At 45.8% G+C, this 22,690-nt stretch overlaps 1 protein-coding gene across 1 annotated transcript; it reads right to left on the bottom strand.

The window, feature by feature from the left end:
* Nucleotides 1-22,629, bottom strand: LOC137564473 (zona pellucida sperm-binding protein 4-like). The gene is made up of 12 exons (XM_068278375.1): nt 22,508-22,629; nt 14,044-14,168; nt 12,318-12,411; nt 11,586-11,741; nt 10,397-10,587; nt 5,001-5,098; nt 4,801-4,928; nt 1,804-1,993; nt 1,577-1,727; nt 1,425-1,503; nt 234-338; nt 1-150 (listed from the first exon to the last, which is right to left on the bottom strand). Exons 2-12 carry the CDS (start codon nt 14,086-14,088, stop codon nt 5-7), a joined length of 1,383 nt encoding a protein of 460 aa, XP_068134476.1. The 5' UTR covers nt 14,089-14,168; nt 22,508-22,629; the 3' UTR covers nt 1-4.
* Between the last annotated feature and the right edge of the window lie 61 nt (nt 22,630-22,690).

Here is a 22,690-nt window from a genome sequence, read left to right on the forward strand (position 1 = left end):
TTATTCAAACAACTGCAGCTTTAATGTTACAGGAGTGTCTCTTGCGATGCAACCAGATGCCTACAATAGTGACTGCTACGGATGCTACTGTTCCAGCAGTAGCTAGGGCTCTGGCCAGGTCCAGGGAGGAGGCCCATGGCTGATGAGAACCTAAGACAGAACAGAGGAGAAGAGTTAGTGACCAATACAGAAGTCACCCACTTACAGACCAGGTGCCACACTTATGTCCTTACCTTCCAGATTTAGAACTTCATCCTCATAAAGCAAGGCAACGGGCCCCTCTGAAGATACTATTGTCCTTTTCAAACGTTGGACTTCATGGGGTTCAGCCATTCTCTCTAGGGAAAGTAGGTGCAGTTAATTGAGGCAAGACGAATAGGCAGAGTTCTTGGAAGCCCCATTTCAAGATCGGTCAGTCCCTTCACCAGTAATAGTCACATCTTTTGATAGACTGGAGCACAGTACAGGCTACTTTCCAGGGGCGTAGCAATAGGGGGTGCAGAGGTAGCGACCGCATCGGGGCCCTTGGGCCAGAGGGGCCCCGAAGGGTCCTCCCACAACTGCAGTATTAGTCCTCTATTGGTCCTGTGCTCATAATAATCACTTCTATAGATACTTTGAATAGTAGTAATCAATAAACTGTTCCCCATCCCCGTCTTGCACCTCTGACACTGGTTGCCAATGGCAGGTTTTGGTGCGCCGTATCAATTGTTATGCATAGAGTGCTTGGGGGCCCCATTGTAAAACTTGCATCGGGGCCCACAGCTCCTTAGCTACGCCACTGCTACTTTCACTTGTAGTGCAGATCAGAGAAGGCCTACTAACTGCACAACTAAGTGGAGTTGAGATTGCCAAGTCCCACTCGCAGGGGTATTGGGGCCACTTGCATTACAAATGTGTGGCTTAAGATTTGCCTTTTGAAGAGAAGTTTCATGATTAGCTCAAGTGTGAGCAGAAAGTTTTGCAGGATGTGTGCTGCAAGTCCCTCCCACAGGAAACAAGTAGCTGCCTCTATTCAGTGATGGCTGCAATTTCTAGAGAGCCCTGGATTCTGAAGTAGTTATTTGTCCAGCCTGGCTATGAAGCCTGAAGTATACTTCAAGATGAACTCCAGTGAAAATAAGTGTAATTAACAGAAGTGGTTAAAAGTGATTTAGTCAGTGTTTGCCCATTGTAAAAATCTTTCCTCTCCCCAATGCTGGCAGGTGATGTCAGTGGAAGTAGCTGCTGCTTTTTATTTTTACAGTTGGAAACATCCTATTTCCCATAATGCAAAAAAGGCTCCCAACAGTGATGTCAGAACCATGGTCCTAACATCACTGTAGGAGGGTTTCACCACAATATCAGCCACACAGAGCCCCCATGGTTATCTGATTAGTGTGAAGAAATCTTTAGATCTCAAAGACTTTCAGAAACCAACTTACTTTTCCTTTGGCCACAAGAGGCTTTGCAGTCATCCAGGTTAGAGGGGACACAGACTGATGCACTGCAGTGGAAGTAAACCTGTAGACAAATTTGTATTTTAGTCACGAAGCATAAAACTCAGTATAGTAAGATTTGTAGGTGTCTGAATTACCAGGTCGGCAAGGCTGAGCTGGCTGTTTGCATCCACAAATGTGAAGGTGTTGACGAGGAAGCGTTTGTAGTGGTTGGGGATGGGAACTGCTTGTGAAGGAGCGCCAACTGAAACCAGCCTACTCAGGTAGCTGTCCATGTTGAAAGGGCACCTAGAGTCAGAGAAGATCTCATATCAGCCTCATGTTCTGGGAGCAAATAGTACAGTACAGGTTGTGAGTTACTGACCTGTCCTTCAAGATGGGCCATTGAGGCATTAGTGTCGGTTCCACAGAGGAGGTAGCCCAACAGTCATTTAACACAAGAACCAGGTTGGGGTCAGTTCTGTACAGGATGTGGACCTCTAGGTAGATAGGGTCCCTGAGGACTTTGACCACAGGATAATCCCCTGTAGAGTAGTATGATGTATAGCCAGCATCTGTACAAGAGGAACAGAAAATGGTTAATTGAGGAAGTTTCCAATAGTTACCAAAAATCACCAGCAGACAAGGCTTCAACTGCTAAATGCCCAAATACAGGTTACTTTGTATCGAGTGGGATGAGGTCACGTCAAGCAGGAGTTTAAGGCCTCGTTCACATCTGCTGCGCTGAAAAACGTGTTAAAGCGCAGGGTAAAAAATGCATGCGCTTGTGCGCACTTTCGTCCGCGTTTCTGTGCGTTGCGCTGCGCTTCTTTAAAGCACGTTTTGCTTACTGTAGCAGCAGCAGTCAATAAAACTGTTTTTGTATGTAAATGTATTTTTTTCTCCAATTAGGGGTAAAAAACGCATGCGCTTGTACGCGCTTCTATGCGCTAAAAAAAGCGGACCCATTCACTTGCATTGCTGTGCGCTTTCCAGCTCAACGCACAGAAATGCATGCAACACTACGTTTCTGTAACGCTGCTCAGCGCAGCGCATAGATGTGAACCAGCTACATTTAGTTACATGGGAAAATCAATACCTTGCTGATCGCACAGGGCAGTGCGCTGTGAAAAGCGCACAGAAACGGCCCTGATGTGAACGAGGCCTAAGTCTCTAAACTATGACAATTTCTCGGGCTAGAGGTCCCCACAAGCTAATATTTAGTTTGCCTACTGTATTAGCTTTCCCAGCATTAACCCCTCCCAATGTGCAAGCCTCTTAGTACACTTTGGTGACCTAGATGTGCAGGCTTGCTTCTAGCACACTAATCTGCTACAGTTAAAGCTAGAGTGCCTGTCAGGGCCGGGCCGAGGCATAGGCAGGAGAGGCTCCAGCCTCAGGGCGCAGTGTAGGAGGGGGCGCACAATTCATTCACCTGTCATTCCTAATTGTGTTTGAAGCAGAAAAAAAAAAAAAAGAAAAAAAAAAAAGGGGGATACATAGCAGTGACTGCAAGCCAGATAACTAGATATTAAGGTGTTGGGGGGTTGTGGGCCCTGTGGCCCTCTTAGTCTAATAGCAATCAGTGTGTGACGGCTGGGGTGGCAGGGATGCACTTTGGTGTCTCAGCCTTGGGTGCTGGAGGACCTTGTCCTGGCTCTGGTGCCTGTTGTATGTAATACTGTTGTGCAAGTATAGAGATCCACACAGCAAGGTGGGGTGGAGGGTAGGAATGGTCAAGGGAATTAAAACATTAGCAAGAGACTTCAAATTACAAGACTGCCATTGATCCAGCACTCTTTTGTGGAGTAGCAGTATATCCTCCATTTTTGCACTTAGAAAAGGCTGCTAGTGGGTTCCAGGCAGAGCTGGGACAAGGTCCGCCAGCACCCAAGGCTAAGGTGCCAAAGTGCGCCCTCCATCCCATTGATTGCTATTGGAGTAAGAGGCGCCCCAGGGCCCAACACCTTAATCTCCAGTTATATGGTTTGCAGTCACTGCCATGTATCCCCTCTCTTATTTATCTCTGCTTCAATCACAATAGGGGAATGATAGCTGAGCTATGTGTGCCCCCTCCTACACTGTGCCCTGAGGCTGGAGCCTCTTGCCTCTGCCCCAGGCCCCCCTCCTACACTGTGCCCTGAGGCTGGAGCCTCTTGCCTCTGCCCCAGGCTCCCCTCCTACACTGTGCCCTGAGGCTGGAGCCTCTTGCCTCTGCCCCAGGCCCATGCCAACTGGTACATCTTGTCCTGATCTGAAGGCAAGCTTAACCATCTCATCTTAAACAAAGAATTGTGAACAGTTCATGACTGCTTAAGACTGCCCATTTCATACACCTATTCGTATCCCAGAAGGTGCTCCCTGCATGTTATCTGGGTTTAACCTCCTTAGCGGTCTGGACGAGCTCAGCCCGTCGATCACCGCTGGAGGCTGCCGCTCAGGCCCTGCTGGGCCGATTTTCATGAAATAAAAAGCAGCACATGCAGCCGGCACTTTGCCAGCCGCGTGTGCTACCTGCTCGCCGCCGCAATGCGGCGATCCGCTGCGTGCAGCGGCGAAAGAGGGTCCCCCAGCCGCCCGAGCCCAGCCAGAACAAACAGTTCTGGCCAGCGCTAAGGGCTGGATCGGAGGCGGCTGACGTCACTCTGCTAGTCGCCATGGCGATGACAGCAAAGCAAGGCTGCTCATTGCGGCCTTCCTTGTTACTTCTGATCGCCGGAGGTGATAAGAAGTACGCTACAGGAGCGCCCTCTAGTGGGCTTTCATGCAGCCAACTTTCAGTTGGCTGCATGTAATAAGTTTTTTTTTAATAAAAAAACCCTCCCGCAGCCGCCCTGGTGATCTTAATAGAACGCCAGGGAGGTTAAAGCCTCAGGCACACTAGATAAAACTTGCCCAATAGAGACCTTTGAAGACAATTGTGTACAGAATGGTACACCAATGGTTCTTGGAGATGCCGCTACTTTCCCATTCATTTACAAGTTTCCCATTATTGGGGGGGGGGGGGGGGGGGGGATTTGTAGGAAGACTGCACTGGACATTAGGGATGGTCGGAATGGCAATTTCCGATTCCGCTACCAATTTCCGCATTTACATTACAGTAAAAATCCGCCGACTTTAACGGTTAATAGCAAAGCCCCCTTAAGTCCTAGAAACACCAAATTTGCAGGGGTTATAAAACTGAATCTTGTGAACAAGATACAAAAAAGTTTTCATAAAGACCTTATAGTTTGAGAAAATCGATGTTAAAGTTGGGAATTTCTGCGATTTCCGGCGGAAAGCCACCTATCGCACTTGAATTGAATGCAATTTCTGATCGGAATTTCGGAAATTGCATTTCCGCGGAATACGAATGAGCATCCCTACTGGACATCTGTCTCACCTTGTGCGATCCTCATTTCCAGCAGCAGAGGGCCTGTTGTGGTAACAGGAAGTGGTGGCGGCAAGGTTGACACCGATAGCTGCAGTGGGACAACGCCTGTCTGGATGTACCTGCAGCGCACTGTTACCCTGTAAAGAGAGTAAAGGTTATGGTGTTCTAGACAGTGTAGCAGCTGCTAGAACGTCACATGTTGTACTTACCGCAGAGTACTGTCCCTTGTGATGGAAGACCCCTGCCAGGTCTCTATTCCTCTGGTAGCTTCTATAGTATTCTCATAGGTTACTGGGTCACCAAGCGTCTGTTAAGAGATGAATGTGAGAAAACTTGTGCAAAGTCTTAGCTGGAAGCAGTTATGATTAATTAAACCTACACAGGTTCGTTTAAAGAGACACTGAAGCGAAAAAATATATGATATAATGAATTGGTTGTGTACTATGAATCATTACTAGAAGATTAGCAGCAAAGAAAATATTCTCATATTTTTATTTTCAGGTATATAGTGATTTTTTCTAACATTGCATCATTCTATAATATGTGCAGATTACACAACCCTCAGCATTCAAAATGAGTCTTTCAGAGCAGTCTGTGAAGTAATGACCTCTTCTCTAGCAGAGGAAAAGTAAACAGTTCACTTACAGTTGAGATAATAAAAGACAGATAACAGCCCTCTCCATGACTAACTTAGTCGGAGAGCTTAATGGCTTGTTTGCATAGAGATAACTGGAGTTTCTCAACTCTTCCTGTACTGGAAACAATTACACTGATGTATCTGATCTTAATGTTTTATTTCTTAGCTGTACTACACATACAAATCATAATATCTTTTTTTTTCGCTTCAGTGTCTCTTTAAAGAGGAACTCCAGTGAAAATAATGTAATAAAAAAAGTGCTTCATTTTTACAATAATTATGTATACATGATTTAGTCAGTGTTTGCTCATTGTAAAATCTTTCCTCTCCCAGATTCACATTCTAAAATGTATTATATGGTGACATTTTTACTGTGGGCAGGTTATGTAGCTGTTCCTAGCTGTTCTGGCCGTTACAGACAGCTTTAAACAGCCATTTCCTGTCTGAACATTGTTACATTGTGGCAGTTCCCAGAGTACCGTGGTACCAGAGCCTCTTGTGGGAGGGTTTTCAGCACAAAATCAGTAATACAGCGCCCCCTGATGGTCTGTTTGTGAAATGCAATAGATTTGTCGTGTAAAAGGGGGGGGGGGGGTATCAGCTACTGATTGGGATAAAGTTAAATTCTTGGTCGGAGTTTCTCTTTAAGAGCAGGGTGGGATTTGTACTCTACTGCACAAGGCCACTGTCACAAGGCACCCTCCTTTGTTATAGGTAGCGAGATGACCCCTCCCATCCTGTATAGGTAACTGGATGTCCCCTCCCCCATATAAGTAGCCAAATGAGACAACTCCCTTAATCCCTCCTTTTCCCACCCCCTTCAGTATAGGTAGCCAGCTCGCCTTCACACTGCAGCAGCCATCAGCTCATCTCCAGTGCAGAAGCTTCCTCTTTCCTTTCCATCTCCAATGCTGCCCAAGTCCATAGCCACCGGCCGCAATGCAAACTTGCACAGAGAGCAAGGTGGCTGCACAGGCAGCTAGCAGCAGAGTACCGCGGTCAGGCGCTTGCCTGATCTCCTGCATTGCAGCATTTGCAAGCTTACAAATGCACCAGTTACGCCTGCTGCTTTTGTGCCCTAGGCCATGGCCTAGGGGGCCTTGTCCTAAATCTGGCACTGTTTAAAGAGAACCAGAGATGAAGCACCCTCTTGTATTTTACCTTATAAATCAGTGGGAACATGACAGTAAACACCTAATCTGCCCTTTGTTTCATTGTTCTCTGTGTAATCTGACTGTAATCACCTCTGATAAGAACCCCCCACTGAGAAGTCAGGCTGCTCCGTCTAGCTTTGCTACAGAAAGATTATAGCTAAGTCTGTCTTCTGTGGTGTTATTTCAAGCCCAAGCCTGCCCCCTTGTGGCTTTGCTATAATGACTCAGCAATAATCATTCCCAGCAAAGCCAGATTTAATTGCTCAGTCTGGGATTCTTGTGACTGCTGATAACAGACACTTAGCAGTGAGGAGGAAACAGAGAGCATGGTAAGGGTTTTCTCTAATGTTCTTACTGATATATATGGTAAAATACACAAGGGTGCTTCCTCTCTGGTTCCCTTTAAGAGGTAAGGTCAGATGCCTGCATAGGGTTAGGCAGTGACAAGAGGTCACCAGCAGTGTGCCACACAAAGCTTTTATGGAAGTCTAAGCAGCCACAAATAGCGTAGTCAACATAACCTATGAAAGTTTGTGGCCTGCATACATGTTAAAGTGCTTAAAGGGAACCAGAGAGGAAGCACCCTTGTGTATTTTACCATGTATATCAGTAAGAACATTAGAGAAAACACTTACCATGCTCTGTTTCCTCCTCACTGCTAAGTGTCTGTTATCAGCAGTCACAAGAATCCCAGACTGAGCAATTAAATCTGGCTTTGCTGGGAATGATTATTGCTGAGCCATTATAGCAAAGCCACAAGGGGGCAGGCTTGGGCTTCAAACACCACCACAGAAGACAGACTCAGCTATAATCTTTCTGTAGCAAAGCTAGACGGAGCAGCCTGAGTGCTCAGTCGGGGATTCTTATCAGAGGTGATTATAGTCAGATTACACAGAGAACAATGAAACAAAGAGCAGATTAGGTGTTTACTGTCATGTCCCCACTGATTTATAAGGTAAAATACAAGAGGGTGCTTCATCTCTGGTTCTCTTTAAGTTTAATTTTGTCGAAGGTCACTCCTGGGCAACATTATAGATGTGAGGTTTAGGCAAACCTAGTCCAACAGGCTAGACAGTTGGCACCTGTGTACAGCCTTTAAAGCCATTTATCTGATTTGATATAGTTTGACACAAATAGCTTCCTTAAAGGGAAGGTCCAAGCAAAAAAAAAAAAATGAGTTTCACTTACCTGGGGCTTCTACCAGCCCCATGCAGCCATCCTGTGCCCTCGTAGTCACTCACTGCTGCTCCAGTCCCCCGCTGGCAGCTTTCTGACCTCGGAGGTCAGGGCCGAATTGCGTACATTTTTACACATTCCCGCTAGTGCAGGAACATTAACGCATACATTTTTACGCGTTAGTGGTGCAACGCGTAAATTTTTGTTCCTGCACTAGCTGGAATGCGTAAAAATGTATGCAATGTGGCCCTGACCTCCGAGGTCAGAAAGCTGCCAGCGGGGGACTGGAGCAGCAGTGAGTGACTACAAGGGCACAGGATGGCTACATGGGGCTGGTAGAAGCCCCAGGTAAGTAAAACTTTTTTTTTTGCTTGGACCTTCCTTTTAAAGAGAACCCGAGGTGGGTTTGAAGAATGTTATCTGCATACAGAGGCTGGATCGGCCTATACAGCCCAGCCTCTGTTGCTATCCCAAACCCCCCTAAGGTCCCCCTGCACTCTGCAATCCCCCATGCAATCTTCAAACCCACCTCGGGTTCTCTTTAAGGGGCCCATAAACCTAACGTTTTTCACGCCGATATATGGCCGATTCGAACAGTGATCGAATCGGCTGTGAAATTGCCACGCACACCGCTGACAGAACAATCGATTTCCGTCTGAAATTGATTGTTCCCGTCGATCTGTCCGTGTGGGATATTTCTCTCGATTGCCAGGTCTGGAGTGTGTCGATGTGTTCGAATGCCCGACGCAATACAGCGGGTATACATTACCTGTCCAGGCCGGCGTGAGTCCCCTCTGTCTTTCCGCGCTGGGTTCTGGACTGGCTGCTGCACAGAACTTCCTGTCCCGGCAGGAAGTTTAAACAGTAGAGCGCCCTCTACTGTTTAAACTTCCCCTGGACAGGAAGTTCAGTAGGTGCAGGAACGGTCTGGAGCCCAGAGCGGAGAAGTAGACAGCTGGGATCAGGGGACTTGTGCCGGGGGGGGGGGGTGGGGGGGGGTGGGGAGCTCCACAGATTGTGAATCGATTTCAGTCTGAAACCAATCACAATCTGTTTGTAGTAAGGTGGCCATACGATCCCTCTCTGAACAGATAGATCCCTCTCGGATCGAATCTGATGGCAAATCAACTAGTGTATGGCCACCTTTAAAGCGGATCCGAGATGAATATCTGTAACAAGTAACTTTGTCTGTATAGCTTATCTAAAGTTTAGATGGTTTACACAGCAAATCTAGCTGCAAACAGCTTTAATAGTATATGATTATGTCTTCCTGTGATACAATGATGCAGCCATGTTTGTAAACATTACAGAGGCAGGCTTATCTGTATCTTGAGCAAAAAATCTAATCCCCTCTGCCTCTGAAATCAGTGGCTAGTAACACCTCCCCCTCCTGCCCAGACTGAGCTCCCATGAGCCCTTGCTACTGCCAAGGCTCTCTGAAAACCTGAGGGCGTGGCTTGTTTATAGGGAATTATGGTATTAAAACAAAAATGTATTTGGCTTGAGGAATGCCCTATAAACAATAGGTAAGGAACACAATTATGCAATGAGTAAAAGTTCCTCGGATCCACTATCACCTTCTTGCAAACCAGAACATGTGATGGTGCCTTACCACATTGATCAAATTACTTAGATGATGCATTCCTGGCGAGTGATAAAGAGTGACCAGCTTATATCTACAAAGATAGTAACCAAATATGGGTGATTGCTTTTATCATGACTTGCGCTGTGAACTCAATTTGACATAGTTTGCTGCACACTAAAAAGCTAGATTCTAATAGATAAGACAAACATTTATATTGCGCTTTTCTCCTTGCGGACTCAAAGCGCCAGAGCAGAGCAGCAGCCACTAGGGCGCGCTCTATTGGCAGTAGTAGTGTAAGGGAGACTTGCCAAAGGTCTCCTACTGAATTAGTGCTGGCTTACTTAACAGGCAGAGCCGAGATTCGAACCCTGGTCTTCTGTGTCAGAGGCAGAGCCCTTAACCATTACACCATCAGCCAACTGCTGATGGTGTATAGACTTGCAATGCAGAATGCTGGAAAAAATGGATATTGCATCACCCTCATGGCTATAACAGCAGTTGCCTAGGGCTTGCAGTATGCCAGCATCTCTCCCCATTCCCTCCCCCAAAAAAACAATTTTTTCTCCAATTAGATAATTTAGTTCGATTATTCCGTTAGATCGAATATAAAGATTTTTCAAAGCATGTCAGATCTGATTTTTCTCGATTTTTTTTTTTACAACTTTTCAATTTAGATTGAATAAACGGGATAATCGAACGTTATTGTACCATGTATGGCCACCATAAGAGTTATGTGCACCAGTACTTGTCAAGATCTTCTAGAGACCAAGACATTCAGTGACAGCCCATCCACAATAGGCTGAGCTTAGATCATTTTTAACTAATGTTTTAGACCAAGAACTTCATCTAGGGCTAACAAGAGCTCTGCTGGTGACAATCTAGATCACCAATATGGACTGGCTACAAGCTAGTGGTAAATTTCCTTAAAGTATTATCTTTGAGGGTATGCCTAAGTGACATGAGAACTGGTTTTGGGTATGGTCAAGCGGACAGTGAATTTTCTTGCCTCAATCGGCTTTAAGTTCACAAGCATTCTGTGATAACTCCACATACCTGGAAGTGCCCACCACAGGAAAATGGGAATTTGAACACTGCAAAGGAGTCACTCTTAGAAAGAGAAAATCCAGCACAGGATGAGGAGTCCACGCCAATCACATGGACTGAATCCAGGTTGGTTGATGGCCTGGTCAGGTCTTTGGACACGGCGATCACCATATTGTTTTCAATTGTGCACTGTGTGGTCACTGTGGAGACAAAATGTTTCAAGTTCATTTCCATCCTTCAATGGTCAGTAGAAGGTAGAGGTGGGGTATATGAGCAATGTGGGAACCACAGCTTGTCTACCAAGTATAGCCCTTGATTAGTGGACATTCAGTCCCATGAGTTATGCTTCCAGCTACATGACTTGAGTGGTACCCCAGGGACCACAAGTAGCCCTGTACACCATTTCAGGAAGTAATACACACATGGTCAACTGTATATTGCAAAGTTTACAAGCTACACTATTTTGAAGTATGAAACAGAGCAGAGCTTATGACCCTTCACTTCAGATAAGGATATACTGCAGGGAAGTTCAGTGACTTTATGTACAAGTGCTTCAGAAAACAGCACTGTAGCCAACCCAAGTTGGGTCAGAGAAGCCCCTTTTGCATAGCCAAGTTTAACACTTCCTGTACTGGAAATATGAGACTGCTACTAATGTTTTTTTTAGCTGTACTACATAATTCATCTCAAGTTAATTTTCACTTCAGATTCCCTTTAAGCCCTGCAATATCTATGAGTATGACAACTAATCAGTACTGATCTATATCCCCTGCACTTTAAGATACTTCATAAACAAACACCAGGTTCAAATTGTTCGCTTTTTTTATTTATTGGAGGTCAAGGGCATAGCAATATGGGTTGCGACCGCATCAGGGCCCTCAATCAACTACACTTAGCACTCTACTGGTCTTGTGCTCATAATCACTTCTATTGATACTTGAATAGTAATTCAACTGTTCCCCATCCCCTTCTTGCACCTCTGACACTAGTTGTCATTGGCAGGTTTTGGTGCGCCGTATCAATTGTTCTGTATAGAGTGCTATAGCTCCTTAGCTACGCCACTGAGAGAGGTCCCATACAGTCATGTCCTGTTGATTCCAGGCAGTGGCCATGAGACATCCATGCAGTGTTAGCGAGTCAGTAAGTATGAGACACCATGTAAAAGATGACTGACAGCCACTCAGCAATAATAACTTACACTTGTTTCCAAAGAAGCAGGGCATAGATGCATCTCTTGCAGAGTAACAGCATCCCATCCCTTCACAGGCATCCTGAGGGACAGAGGGTCCAGCACAGGCCACTTTATCAGCTTGACTGACAGCAGAACAGACATCAGGACTTGGAGCATCCATGGCTATATAGTGTGAGCAAGAGAGAAGACCTTGTTAAGCACAAGAGGTTACATCCAGACAGCATTATGTGGCCACCACCGCTACAATTCCCACAAGCCCTTAGACCATACATGTTAAACGCCAGCCCTCAGAGCCATTCAATTTAACCCACAAGTGGTTTCCCCAGTTTGCGTTATGTTTGGCCCACTCTAGGCCACCAGGGAAGCTTTATTGGAGGTGAAGCCCTATGGGGAGGTAGGGGGCAGTACTAAACACTAGGGAAATTGTATAGGGGAGGGTGGAGGCCACTAGACATCAGGGAACTTTCTAAGGTGGCCAGTAGACATTAAAGTTGGCCTGCAACTTGGTCCCAGTATTCAGTTTTGGCCCACTTTGTATTTGAGTTTGACACCCCTGCAAGTAGAGCATTAATGTACTTCCTGCCTTTCAAACTTCTGACAACCAGCACTGCCAAAAAAAAAAAAAAAAAAAAAAAACTGGGTTGAAAGCTATATTTTATGCTTCTTGGACCAAACATGAGGTGCTTTCATCTCCGGGTTCCCATAGTAGAAATGAGTACCGTAGATCAAACTCATTACCAGACAGGCTTAGACAGGTTTTCTCCATCTTGTATTGCTGAGGCGCACCATCTACTGTTTCCTTCAAAAGCAGAGTCATCACATATTCGTCATCCTGAAGAGAATAAGGACAGTTTCACATAAAGATACTGAGGAGGCGACCTCTACAGACACCATGTTTAGAGTATACCAGAGCTGAAGTACTCATTAAAACTGAGTGGAATTGTATTAGATGCCGGATCCATCTGAAAATGGTGCCTGCGAATAATGGCGCATGGTGTTGCCGCTAATCCGTTTGCCGCTATTTAACGTTAAAGCCTTATTGTTATTTAGCGTTAACACAGAACGCTCTGTACCTATCCCTAACCACCCCCCCGGTGGTGCCTAACCCTAGCCCCCCCCAGTGGTGCCAGCCTAACCCTCCCCCCCCCTCCCCTCGGTGGTGCCTAACCCTAACCTTGACAGTGTTACATTAAATCCATTCACCGTTTTGCAGTTAAATAACTTCTGCAGTTTGGCTTATGTAGGGTGCTATTGATAAATAATGTTACTGTGCACAACAACAACTGCTGTTTGGCATATGAACGGCACTATTGATAAACAACGTTAGTGTGTGCCGTTTCTTTTTTCCCTGTGCGCATTATGCAGTACTAACGATAAATAGCGATAAGCGTATCTTTTTAATGGGGCGCCATTTGTATGCATAGGCGCTGTGTGCCATTAGTCTCTGATCCGTTAGATGCCACCCTCATGCCCACTGCTCCTCTTTAGTCTAAATCCTTACTTTGCTCAGCCCAGATTGCCAGAGTGTAACTGTAGTGCGCAGAAGTGCCCTGATGGCATGGGGACATTGTGCATGATATTGTCCAACCAGGACTGAGCCAGGGAGGATTGAGACTACAAAGGAGGAGCAGTGGGCATAAGGACAGCAGGGCTGGCGCTTCCATAGAGGCAAAGGGGCAATTGCCCCAGGGCCCCTGCATCCATAGGGCCCCCCAGTGTCCCCCTTTGTGGGAGAGACTCACCCCCACCCCCTCTGAACAATCCAGACAGCACAGCTCCGGTTTGTCTGCTCTGTAGCAATTGTCCTTCACTTCCTGCTTGTCAAGTGAGGAGTGTCTTTCCCACGGACTATTACACTGCAGTGGGGCAAGCAAGCATGGGGGGTGGGTGGGGGGGGGGGGGGAATTGGTATCAGGGGACCTGGATTACTTTTGGCCTGGGGCCCCATTTTAGCTAGCACCGGCTCTGAAGGACCGCATCTAATACATGCCTGCACCACCCAGTTTGAAGGCTAAAGGATTATAGCAGAGCTGAAGTACTCAAGTCCAAGACGTTTTTTGGAATCACAACTTCAGCAATAGTTTAGTTTGTCCAGAGTTGCAGACTAGGCAATCCAATGTGCAAAACTTAGACACCTGAAGTGAGGGATATGGGGCTGACAATGTTAAGTAATACCAGTTGACAGCCAGTCAATGGGAGAATATTAAAAAAAAAAAAAAAAAAAGTTTATCCAGTCAGACTATTCAGAAACATCTGATCTGCATGCTTGTTCAGTGTCTATGGCTAAGAGTTGAATAAGGATCAGCCAGACTACTGGTATTGAATATATGTCTCACTTAAGGTGTCCTTATGTAGGCATTTTCCCTCATTTTGGCATTTGCCCAGAAGGCCATACATAATGCAAGTTCTGTCAATGTGATAAAGCCAGCTAGTGTTCAGGGAGTGGCAGTTCCTAACACCTTACCTTCTGCCTTACGTAGCATCCAGTGTAAGCAGCACCAACCACCATCGTGTTATTTGGTCTCTCTCCTACCCAGATTCCACAAGCAGAATCATTGTGCAGACTCCTAAATTCATCCTCAAGAAGATCTGAAAAGTATGAAAGATTTGGTTCTAAAATGCAGATTTAGGCAGCCATTTTACATCTCTAGAAGCAGCAGCAACTTACAAGGCTAGTCAGGGAGAGAAAGGATTGCATGTGGATAACAGGATACTATCAGGCATCCAGGGCAAGAGACCAGGATTACAGATTGCATACAAGTGGAAAACAAGCTAATAACACATCTTGAAGTTTAAGATAGACCCACCAGAAACTTACCTGGGGCTTCTTGCAGCCCCCTGGAGTCACCCTGTGCCCACAACACCAGTCCAATTCCCTCCAGCCAGCAGTGGTAACCCCCACAAAGCTGGACATTTGCTGGTAGCTATAAGTACCCTAATCTCGCTCCCGCAGTCAGGAGTGCTCTGTATGCACAGTAGGGATTTCTATATACTGTGCATGTGCAGAACACTCCGGCTGCAGGTGTATGAAGGAGGCACGTGGCTGGCAGCTTAGCAGGGGGTCACTGCTGCTGGCTGGAGGGACTTTGAGCGGTGTCATGGGTACAGGATGACACCACAGGGCTGTAGGAAGCCACAGGCAAGTTTTTTGGGTTGACTTTAGATTTCCTTTAAGCCAACATTCAAGCCTCATGACCAATCTACCCTTATCCTTGTGATACAGAAACAGATGCTGGGTACACAAGATTTTATGGCAGAGCGATTTCCAACATGTTCGATCTGCTTTCCAATTTCCTATTGAAAAAAATTAAAATTGATCGGACATGTTGGAAATAAGCGATCTGACAATAAATCTCAGTGTGTGTACCCAGCAAGATCTAGTGGAACCTTCAAGCTTGTAAAACTTGGCAGAAGATAAAAGTTAATCAATGAGAAGCAGATACTCTGAGCTCATGCAGGATTATGTACAATCTGTATGCAGCTTGAGTTTAGACCAATCAATGTAACCCTTAGCAGGACTTGATTAGTCATTTTTATAACGGCATGCATTTACATAAATCTGCATGAAGTCAGAAATATTTGCATCTCATTGATCCCTACTGTAAGGAGTTTCCTCAGCCACAAGTCAGACTGCTAAGTCATTAGTAAGGGCCACACATTCAGTGTTATTACCGCCATGTAGCATGACAGCCAACAGAGTAATATTCACAGGTTATGTAGGTAAAACATACTACATGGTAATGGTAACATTGATTGGGTGTAGCAGACCATATATTTGTTAAGATAACAGGTTATAAAGTACACATGGAGCTTGTTAGACTAGCTACATATAGCAGACATGTTTCAGCATCATGGATGACAAACAATTTCAGCATTAAGCTCAGCCATAGCACCTTCCATATTCACCGTGGCTTCTGCTCTAAAGACCATTTAAATACCCCCAAGCATGGCCGTTTCTAGGGCCGTGCGGGCACCCTGAGCGCTATTGGCAAGGGGGCGCTGTAATGGAGGAGGGAGCAAGCCCGACCTCTCCCTCCGTCTCCGGGGCCACCCTCCGTGCTCCCCCCTCCGAGGCAGAGTAATTGTATCAGGAAGCGTTAGTCACAACTTACCTCCCTGCGTTCCACTTGTCGCTCACTAGCCGCTGGAGGACTCCTCTCTGCCTAGCTGCTGCGCTGATACACACGCTGCTTCCCTTCCACTATGGAAGGGGGAGGGGGGGGGGGGGTTACCTACCGGGGCAGCTACCTATCTAACCTATACTGGTGGCAACTAAACTGGCTACCTATATTGGAGACACATAACTAACCTATGCTGGGGGCAACTATTCTGGCTCCCTATTAGAGGCACCCACCTAGCTATAGCTGGCTACCTATACTGAGTACAACTAGACCTGGCTAACCTATACTGCAGACACCCATACCTGGCTCCGCGCAGGGGGGGGGGGCACAATTTTACACCCTCGCCCTGGGTGCATTTTAGCCTAGAAACTGCTCTGCCCCCAAGGAACACAAAGATTAAAAACATGGAAGACAAATGAGCATACAGCCATTAGGACAGTTACAAGCACTGATACTGTTAAAAGGACGGACATTACATAGTATGAAAAGTGAGCTGTTAATTTTCTGATACTTTTCATACTGACACCTGATGTGACAGGGATATGGAGGCTGCCATATTTATTTCTAAGCAATACCAGTTGCCTGGCTGTCCTGCTGATCCTCTGCCTCTAATACTCATCCACAGCAGCTGAACAAGCTTGCAGCAGATCAGGCGTTTCTGACTTTGGGCTAGATTCACAACAAAATGTGCAGTAACACTTTTTTGGTCAGAAAATTACCAACTTTTCTGAATATTCACTAAAAATTTACTGAGTGATAAATGTTTGATAAAAGTGCGGTAAGTGCGTTAAGTGGTCGGTAACTTTACAGTAATTAGTCGGTGATGTGTGGGAAAAGCTTTGACCCCTGTAGGGCAGCCCATATGCTTGCCACCCATTACACAGAGACGACCCAGCGGAGCAGTGCTTTTCAGCGCTGCTAGATTTGGGCGTGGCCGGCGCCACTATAGACTATAAACGGAATCACAACTGAGCGGCGCTCAGGGAGCAACATCAGAAGACAGAGCCGGGGTTCCTTAAAAAAAAAAAAAAAAAAAAAAAAAATTATATCATTCCCCATCTATCCATGGCTGCCTGGAGGGGGAATAGTAATTAATACAGCCTGGACTTGTACAGAAGCAGGATCAGCCATATACCGCTGTATCGTGCCCCCAAGTCTACCGCCGCCAATTTCAAATGTATGCACAACCCAGGAAAGCCTGTCACATTTAAAGTGGGACTTCAACTCTTGTGCAGGACAGATGGAAAACATAGAAATGCACCCTGTATGTATTTAGAGAGTTTAGCCTGTGTAATTCCCCCTCATCTGTGACTAATCACAACTGTAATTTTAACTCAACTGTGCCAGCTGGCTGCCTCAGCAGAGCAGCATATACACATCCTATGTCTGCTTCCATTAAAGCAGGAAGTACACACACTGGAGATTTATATCAGCTGTAACAAATAAATGTTTTCCTTTAAAGATTATGCTGTTGCTTATCTTTTAGAGCAGAGGAGAATTTCCTCCTGGCCAGCTATAAAAGCACCTAAAAGACCGTAGGAGGTCAGAACATGCACCCTACATTAGGCACACCCATCTTCTCTGTCTCTTTCTACGTACAATTGACATATGCAAACAGCATGAAAGGCTCCACATTAAACTGCAACAGCAAATGTGAAAATTACCACCTGCCCTCTATAGGTGATTAAACTCCTTATTTATCACATTTATTCAATTAAGAATTTCAAAATGGAGGAAATTTAGTCAGTTTTTAGCACATGCAGAAAATGGAGATAAATCTTGGAGAATTATACAATGGTGATCTTTTAGGTGATAATTTGAACATACTATTTTACCACATGTGGTAAGGCATTGTGTATAGAGCCCATTATCAGATCTGACAAGATTAGCTACATGCTTGCTTCAGGCATGTGAATCAGACACTACTGCAGCTAACTAGACCAGCAGAGCTGCCAGGCAACTGGTCTTGTTTAAAAGAAAATAAATATGGCAGCCTCCATATCTATCACTCCAGTTGTCCTTTAAGTGAAAGTAGTCACAGATCACACTCACTCAACATCATCAAGGGCGTACGTACGAAAAGGGCGTCGGGAAAAAAGGGCGCGTGGTATAAACGATAAATGGAAATATCGTTTATAGAAATTATTGTGTAGAATTTCGTTTATAAATAGTGATTTAAAAATGTATAAATCACTAAATAATGTGTATGAGATCGGCAATTCTTAAAACGTTAATCTTCCCTGTTTGTAAAGTGAAACTTATATTTTCGTTTATTAAAAACCCTCCCTGTACCTATCCCTAACCCCTAGACCCCCTGTTGGTGCCTAAACCTAAGACCCCCCTGTTGGTGCCTAACCCTAAGACCCCCCTGTTGGTGCCTAACCCTAAGACCCCCCTGTTGGTGCCTAACCCTAAGACCCCCCTGTTAGTGCCTAAACCTAAGACCCCCCTGTTAGTGCCTAAACCTAAGACCCCCCTGTAGGTGCCTAACCCTAAGACCCCCCTGTAGGTGCCTAACCCTAAGACCCCCCTGTTGGTGCCTAAACCTAAGACCCCCCTGTTAGTGCCTAAACCTAAGACCCCCCTGTAGGTGCCTAAACCTAAGACCCCCCTGTTGGTGCCTAAACCTAAACATCTATGGATAATAATGTTTTACAGACATGAATAAATAAAGAATGTAAAGAAAAAAAATGTAAATTATTTTTTTGGGTGGATAATAATGTGTTAGAAATGTTTTAGAAATAGTGATTTATTATCTTCATAAACGTTATTCGTCACGGGCTCATTTTGTAAACTTAAATCATCACAAACATAGTTATAAATCCTTAAAAATCTCCGGGCGCCGTTATAAATCCTTAAAAATCTCCGGCGCCTTATTTTCCCCGTTCAGCGCCCATTAAACGATATTTATAATGAAAGTGAATGGGGCGCCCTTTTTGTCCACTTGTCTCATGCGCCCAAATCTACTGCTTCCCATCAAGGACATCTCTGCACCACCAGGCATAGAAAAAGACAACTCCATGTTCTCAAGGCCACAGTGGAGGTGGGAGGAGCCATCCAGAAGTCCCTGTCCTGCACAAAGCAGCCACTGCAAACTGCAGCCCCAAAGCACCACCAGAAGGCCAAGCCCTGCTCTACAACTACCCATGTTTCCTGCAGCTGCTGATGCCAGTCTGTGCTTTGATCAGCTATTTATATCCTGGAGAGAAGGAGGGCCAACCTCTAATTGGACAAGTAATATCCCGGATGGAGGGTGGGCCAACCTCTGATTGGACAAGTAATATCCTGGAGGGAGGGCCAACCTCTAATTGGACAAGTAATATCATGGAGGTAGGGCGCGCCAACCTCTGATTGGACAAGTAATATCCTGGAGGGAGGGCCAACCTCTAATTGGACAAGTAATATCATGGAGGTAGGGCGGGCCAACCTCTGATTGGACAAGTAATATCCTGGAGGGAGGGCCAACCTCTAATTGGACAAGTAATATCATGGAGGTAGGGTGGGCCAACCTCTGATTGGACAAGTAATATCCTAGAGGGGCGGGCAAACCTCTGATTGGACAAGTAATATCCTAGAGGGGCGGGCAAACCTCTGATTGGACAAGTAATATCCTAGAGGGGCGGGCAAACATCTGATTGGACAAGTAAAATCCTGGAGGGAGGGCCAACCTCTAATTGGACAAGTAATATCCTGGAGGGGGGGTGGGCCAATCTCTGATTGGACCAGCATTATTATGGACAGAGCTGTATTAGCTTAGCATGAAGATGGTGACTTCAGTCTGGGAAATCTGTGAATACTACGGATAATCAATGATATGCAAATAATTATAAGTGCATGCAAGATTATGTAATTTCTGGATGCAAATATATGACTGGACCAATCTACTTAAACCCTGGTGGGACATGATTGATCCATTTTTAGGCTGGGTGCACACATAACAACGTGAAAGGTTGCGGTTTATGTCATGTTTTATGTTAATACTGTGTGCCGTTTTTTTTTTAAGACGGATGCGTTTTTCAAGTGTTTTGTGTGCGTTTTAATGCGTTTGTGGCTCACATATAAAAGACGCATATGCATTTTGTATGCGTTTTTAGATTTAATCTAACACATCAGAAATCTTTTATTTAATAAAAAAAAAAAATAACTCATTAAAAAAACACATCAAAACCGCATACAAAATACATTACATTTTTATTGACTTTCATTATGTGCATTGTTGATGTGTTCATACATAATAGGCAACAAAACTAGTGATTTTAAAAATGACAAAGTACAAATGCATACCCATGCATTTTTTATGCGACCCATTGAGTAACATAGGTGCATAAAACGCCGTGTTTTACGCAACGCTAGCGTTTCTGCTATGTGTGCGCCTAGCCTGAAGCTGCCTAAATTTGCATACAAAATGTACATAATTCTGCATCAACACAGAGTTATTTGCATCTCATTGATCATCCCAAGTGACTGCCAGAGCAAAAGTGGACCTGTTGTTCTAGGTTAGGCCTCTTTTCCACGGACTGTTGTCTCACAACTGCTCACTGCTGCCTGGTAACTGCTTGTTGCTGCCTGGTCACTACTCACTGCTGCCTGGTAACTGCTTGCTGAGCACACAGCTAAACAGTCCGTAGAAAAGAGGCCTGAGGATGGTCAGTGAAATGCAAAGAAGTGTACGTTAGGTCAATGCAGGATTATGTAAATTTTGTATGCAACCATACTGAGCTTGAAAATGTCCCAAATCGGATCCCTCCAAGGTGCAACTGGATTGGTCCATGTTCAGGCCTCTTTTCCATGGACTGTTGAGCTGTGTGCTCAGCAAGCAGTTACCAGGCAGCAGTGAGCAGTTACCAGGCAGCAACAAGCAGTTGCCAGGCAGCAGTGAGCAGATACCAGGCAGCAGTGAGCAGTGAACAGGCAGCAACAAGCAGTTACCAGGCAGCAGTGAGCAGTGACCAGGCAGCAACAAGCAGTTACCAGGCAACAGTGAGCAGTGACCAGGCAGCAACAAGCTGTTACCAGGCAGCAGTGAGCAGTTGTGAGAGTATGAGAAGCATTTCACTGCCTGTCAGCAGTCCATGGAAAAGAGGCCTCAAAGTGCATATATTTGCAAACAAACTTTGCATAAGATTGCATCAATTTAAACCTATTTGCATCGCATTGTCATTGACTAGAGATGATCAGTGAGATGATAATATTTTCTCCTGGCATTCAAATGTTGTATAAATTACATGATTGAGCAGCTTTCTCCCGAAGGTCAGGGTCACATTTATTTGAAATGAATGTAGAAACGCACATTAGGCCTCCTTTCCACGAACTGTTGATAGGCAGTGAAATGCCTCTCAAACTCTGACAACTGCTCACTGTTGCCTGGTAACTGTTTGTTGCTGCCTGGTAACTGCTCACTGCAGCCTGGTAACTGCTCACTGCTGTCTGGTAACTGCTCACTGCTGTCTGGTAACTGCTCACTGCTGCCTGTCAACTGATTGTCGAACACACAGCTCAACAGTCCGTGGAAAGGAGGCCCAATTAGAGTCTATGGTCCGCACAAAAAAGGCATGGTATGCATTTGTTTATACGTTTTTAAAATGCTTAACAAGTTCATTCTTTCTGCATGCAATGCTTTCCTGTGGTGAAAAAAACGCATGCGTTTTGCATGCATTTTTCCCAAATAAGGTAAAAACTAATTTAAAAATTACTTACATTTACTTGTTAAATAAAAATACTAATGAAAAAATGCAAACAAACGCATGAAAACGCATACGGAAAAACGCGAACACAGTAAAAAACGCCCATAGCAGAAAAATGATGATTTTCCGCATGGACAAGTGTAACCTTAGCCTTAACCACTTGAGGACCCACCCTTTACCCCCCCCCCTTAAGAACCAGCGCTGTTTTAGCTGATCTGTGCTGGGTGGGCTGTGCAGCCCCCAGCACAGATCAGGGTGCAGGCAGAGCGACCAGATCGCCCCCCTTTTTTCCCCACTAGGGGGATGATGTGCTGGGGGGGGTCTGATCGCTCCTGCCTGCCTGGGTGTTGCGGGGGGCACCTCAAAGCCCCCTCCGCGGCGACAGTCCCCCCTCCCTCTCCTACCTAGCTTCCCCCCGGAGATCTGAGGCTGCACAGGAACGGATCTGTCCTGTGCAGCCTCTAACAGGCTCCTGCCTGTCATGTGACAGTGATCCCCGGCCGCTGATTGGCCGGGGATCGCTGATCTGGTACAACGCTGCTACTGTTAGCAGCGTTGTACGGATGTAAACAAAGCGGATTATTTCCGCTTGTGTTTACATTTAGCCTGCGAGCCGCGATCGGCAGCCCGCAGGCTATTCACGGAGCCCCCCGCCGTGAATTGACAGGAAGCAGCCGCTCGCGCGAGCGGCTGCTTCCTGATTAATTAGCTTGCAGCCGGCGACGCAGAACTGCGTCGCTGGTCCTGCAGCTGCCACTTTGCCGACGCGCGGTATGAGTGCGCGGTCGGCAAGTGGTTAAGGTGGCCATACATCAGATGACATGGCGGCTGATCGACCATCCGATTAAATTATAATTGAATGAAAATCGGTGCCAAGTGCATGTCCGAATGACAATGTGACATGAATTATTATTATTATTGATTTATAAAGCGCCAACATATTCCGTGGCGCTGTACAAAGTAAATCTGTGAATCTGTCTCATTAATCGGTTGGACATTCAGCAAGATGTCAGGCCGTCATGATTGGTTGGGTATGCGGTGATAATGGAGTGACAAAAACTCTGATGCTGTCCCACCTAATTGGTTAACGTGCCCCCCAGGTGCCCAGTTCCCCACACAGTACCTATCCGCGTCTGCTGCTGCCATCGGGCCCCATCCTCAGGCCCACGTGGTTCCCGGAGTGAGGCCTCTTTTCCATGGACAGTTGATGATAGGCAGTGAAATGCCTCTCAAACTCTCACAACTGCTCACTGCTGCCTGGCAACTGCTCACTGCTGCCTGGTAACTGCTTGCTGAGCATACAGTT

This window comes from Hyperolius riggenbachi, chromosome 3 (assembly GCF_040937935.1).
Source record: "Hyperolius riggenbachi isolate aHypRig1 chromosome 3, aHypRig1.pri, whole genome shotgun sequence".
NCBI lineage: Eukaryota > Metazoa > Chordata > Amphibia > Anura > Hyperoliidae > Hyperolius > Hyperolius riggenbachi.

Excerpts from the sequence above, each read along its gene's own strand:
- LOC137564473 (XM_068278375.1), bottom strand. The coding sequence starts at position 14,088 with ATGGTGGTTGGTGCTGCTTACACTGGATGCTACGTAAGGCAGAAG. Across the intron at positions 12,412-14,043 it reads GATGCTACGTAAGGCAGAAG|GATGACGAATATGTGATGAC; the intron begins GTAAGGTGTTAG and ends TATTCTCTTCAG. Across the intron at positions 339-1,424 it reads CTCTTGTGGCCAAAGGAAAA|AGAGAATGGCTGAACCCCAT; the intron begins GTAAGTTGGTTT and ends TACTTTCCCTAG.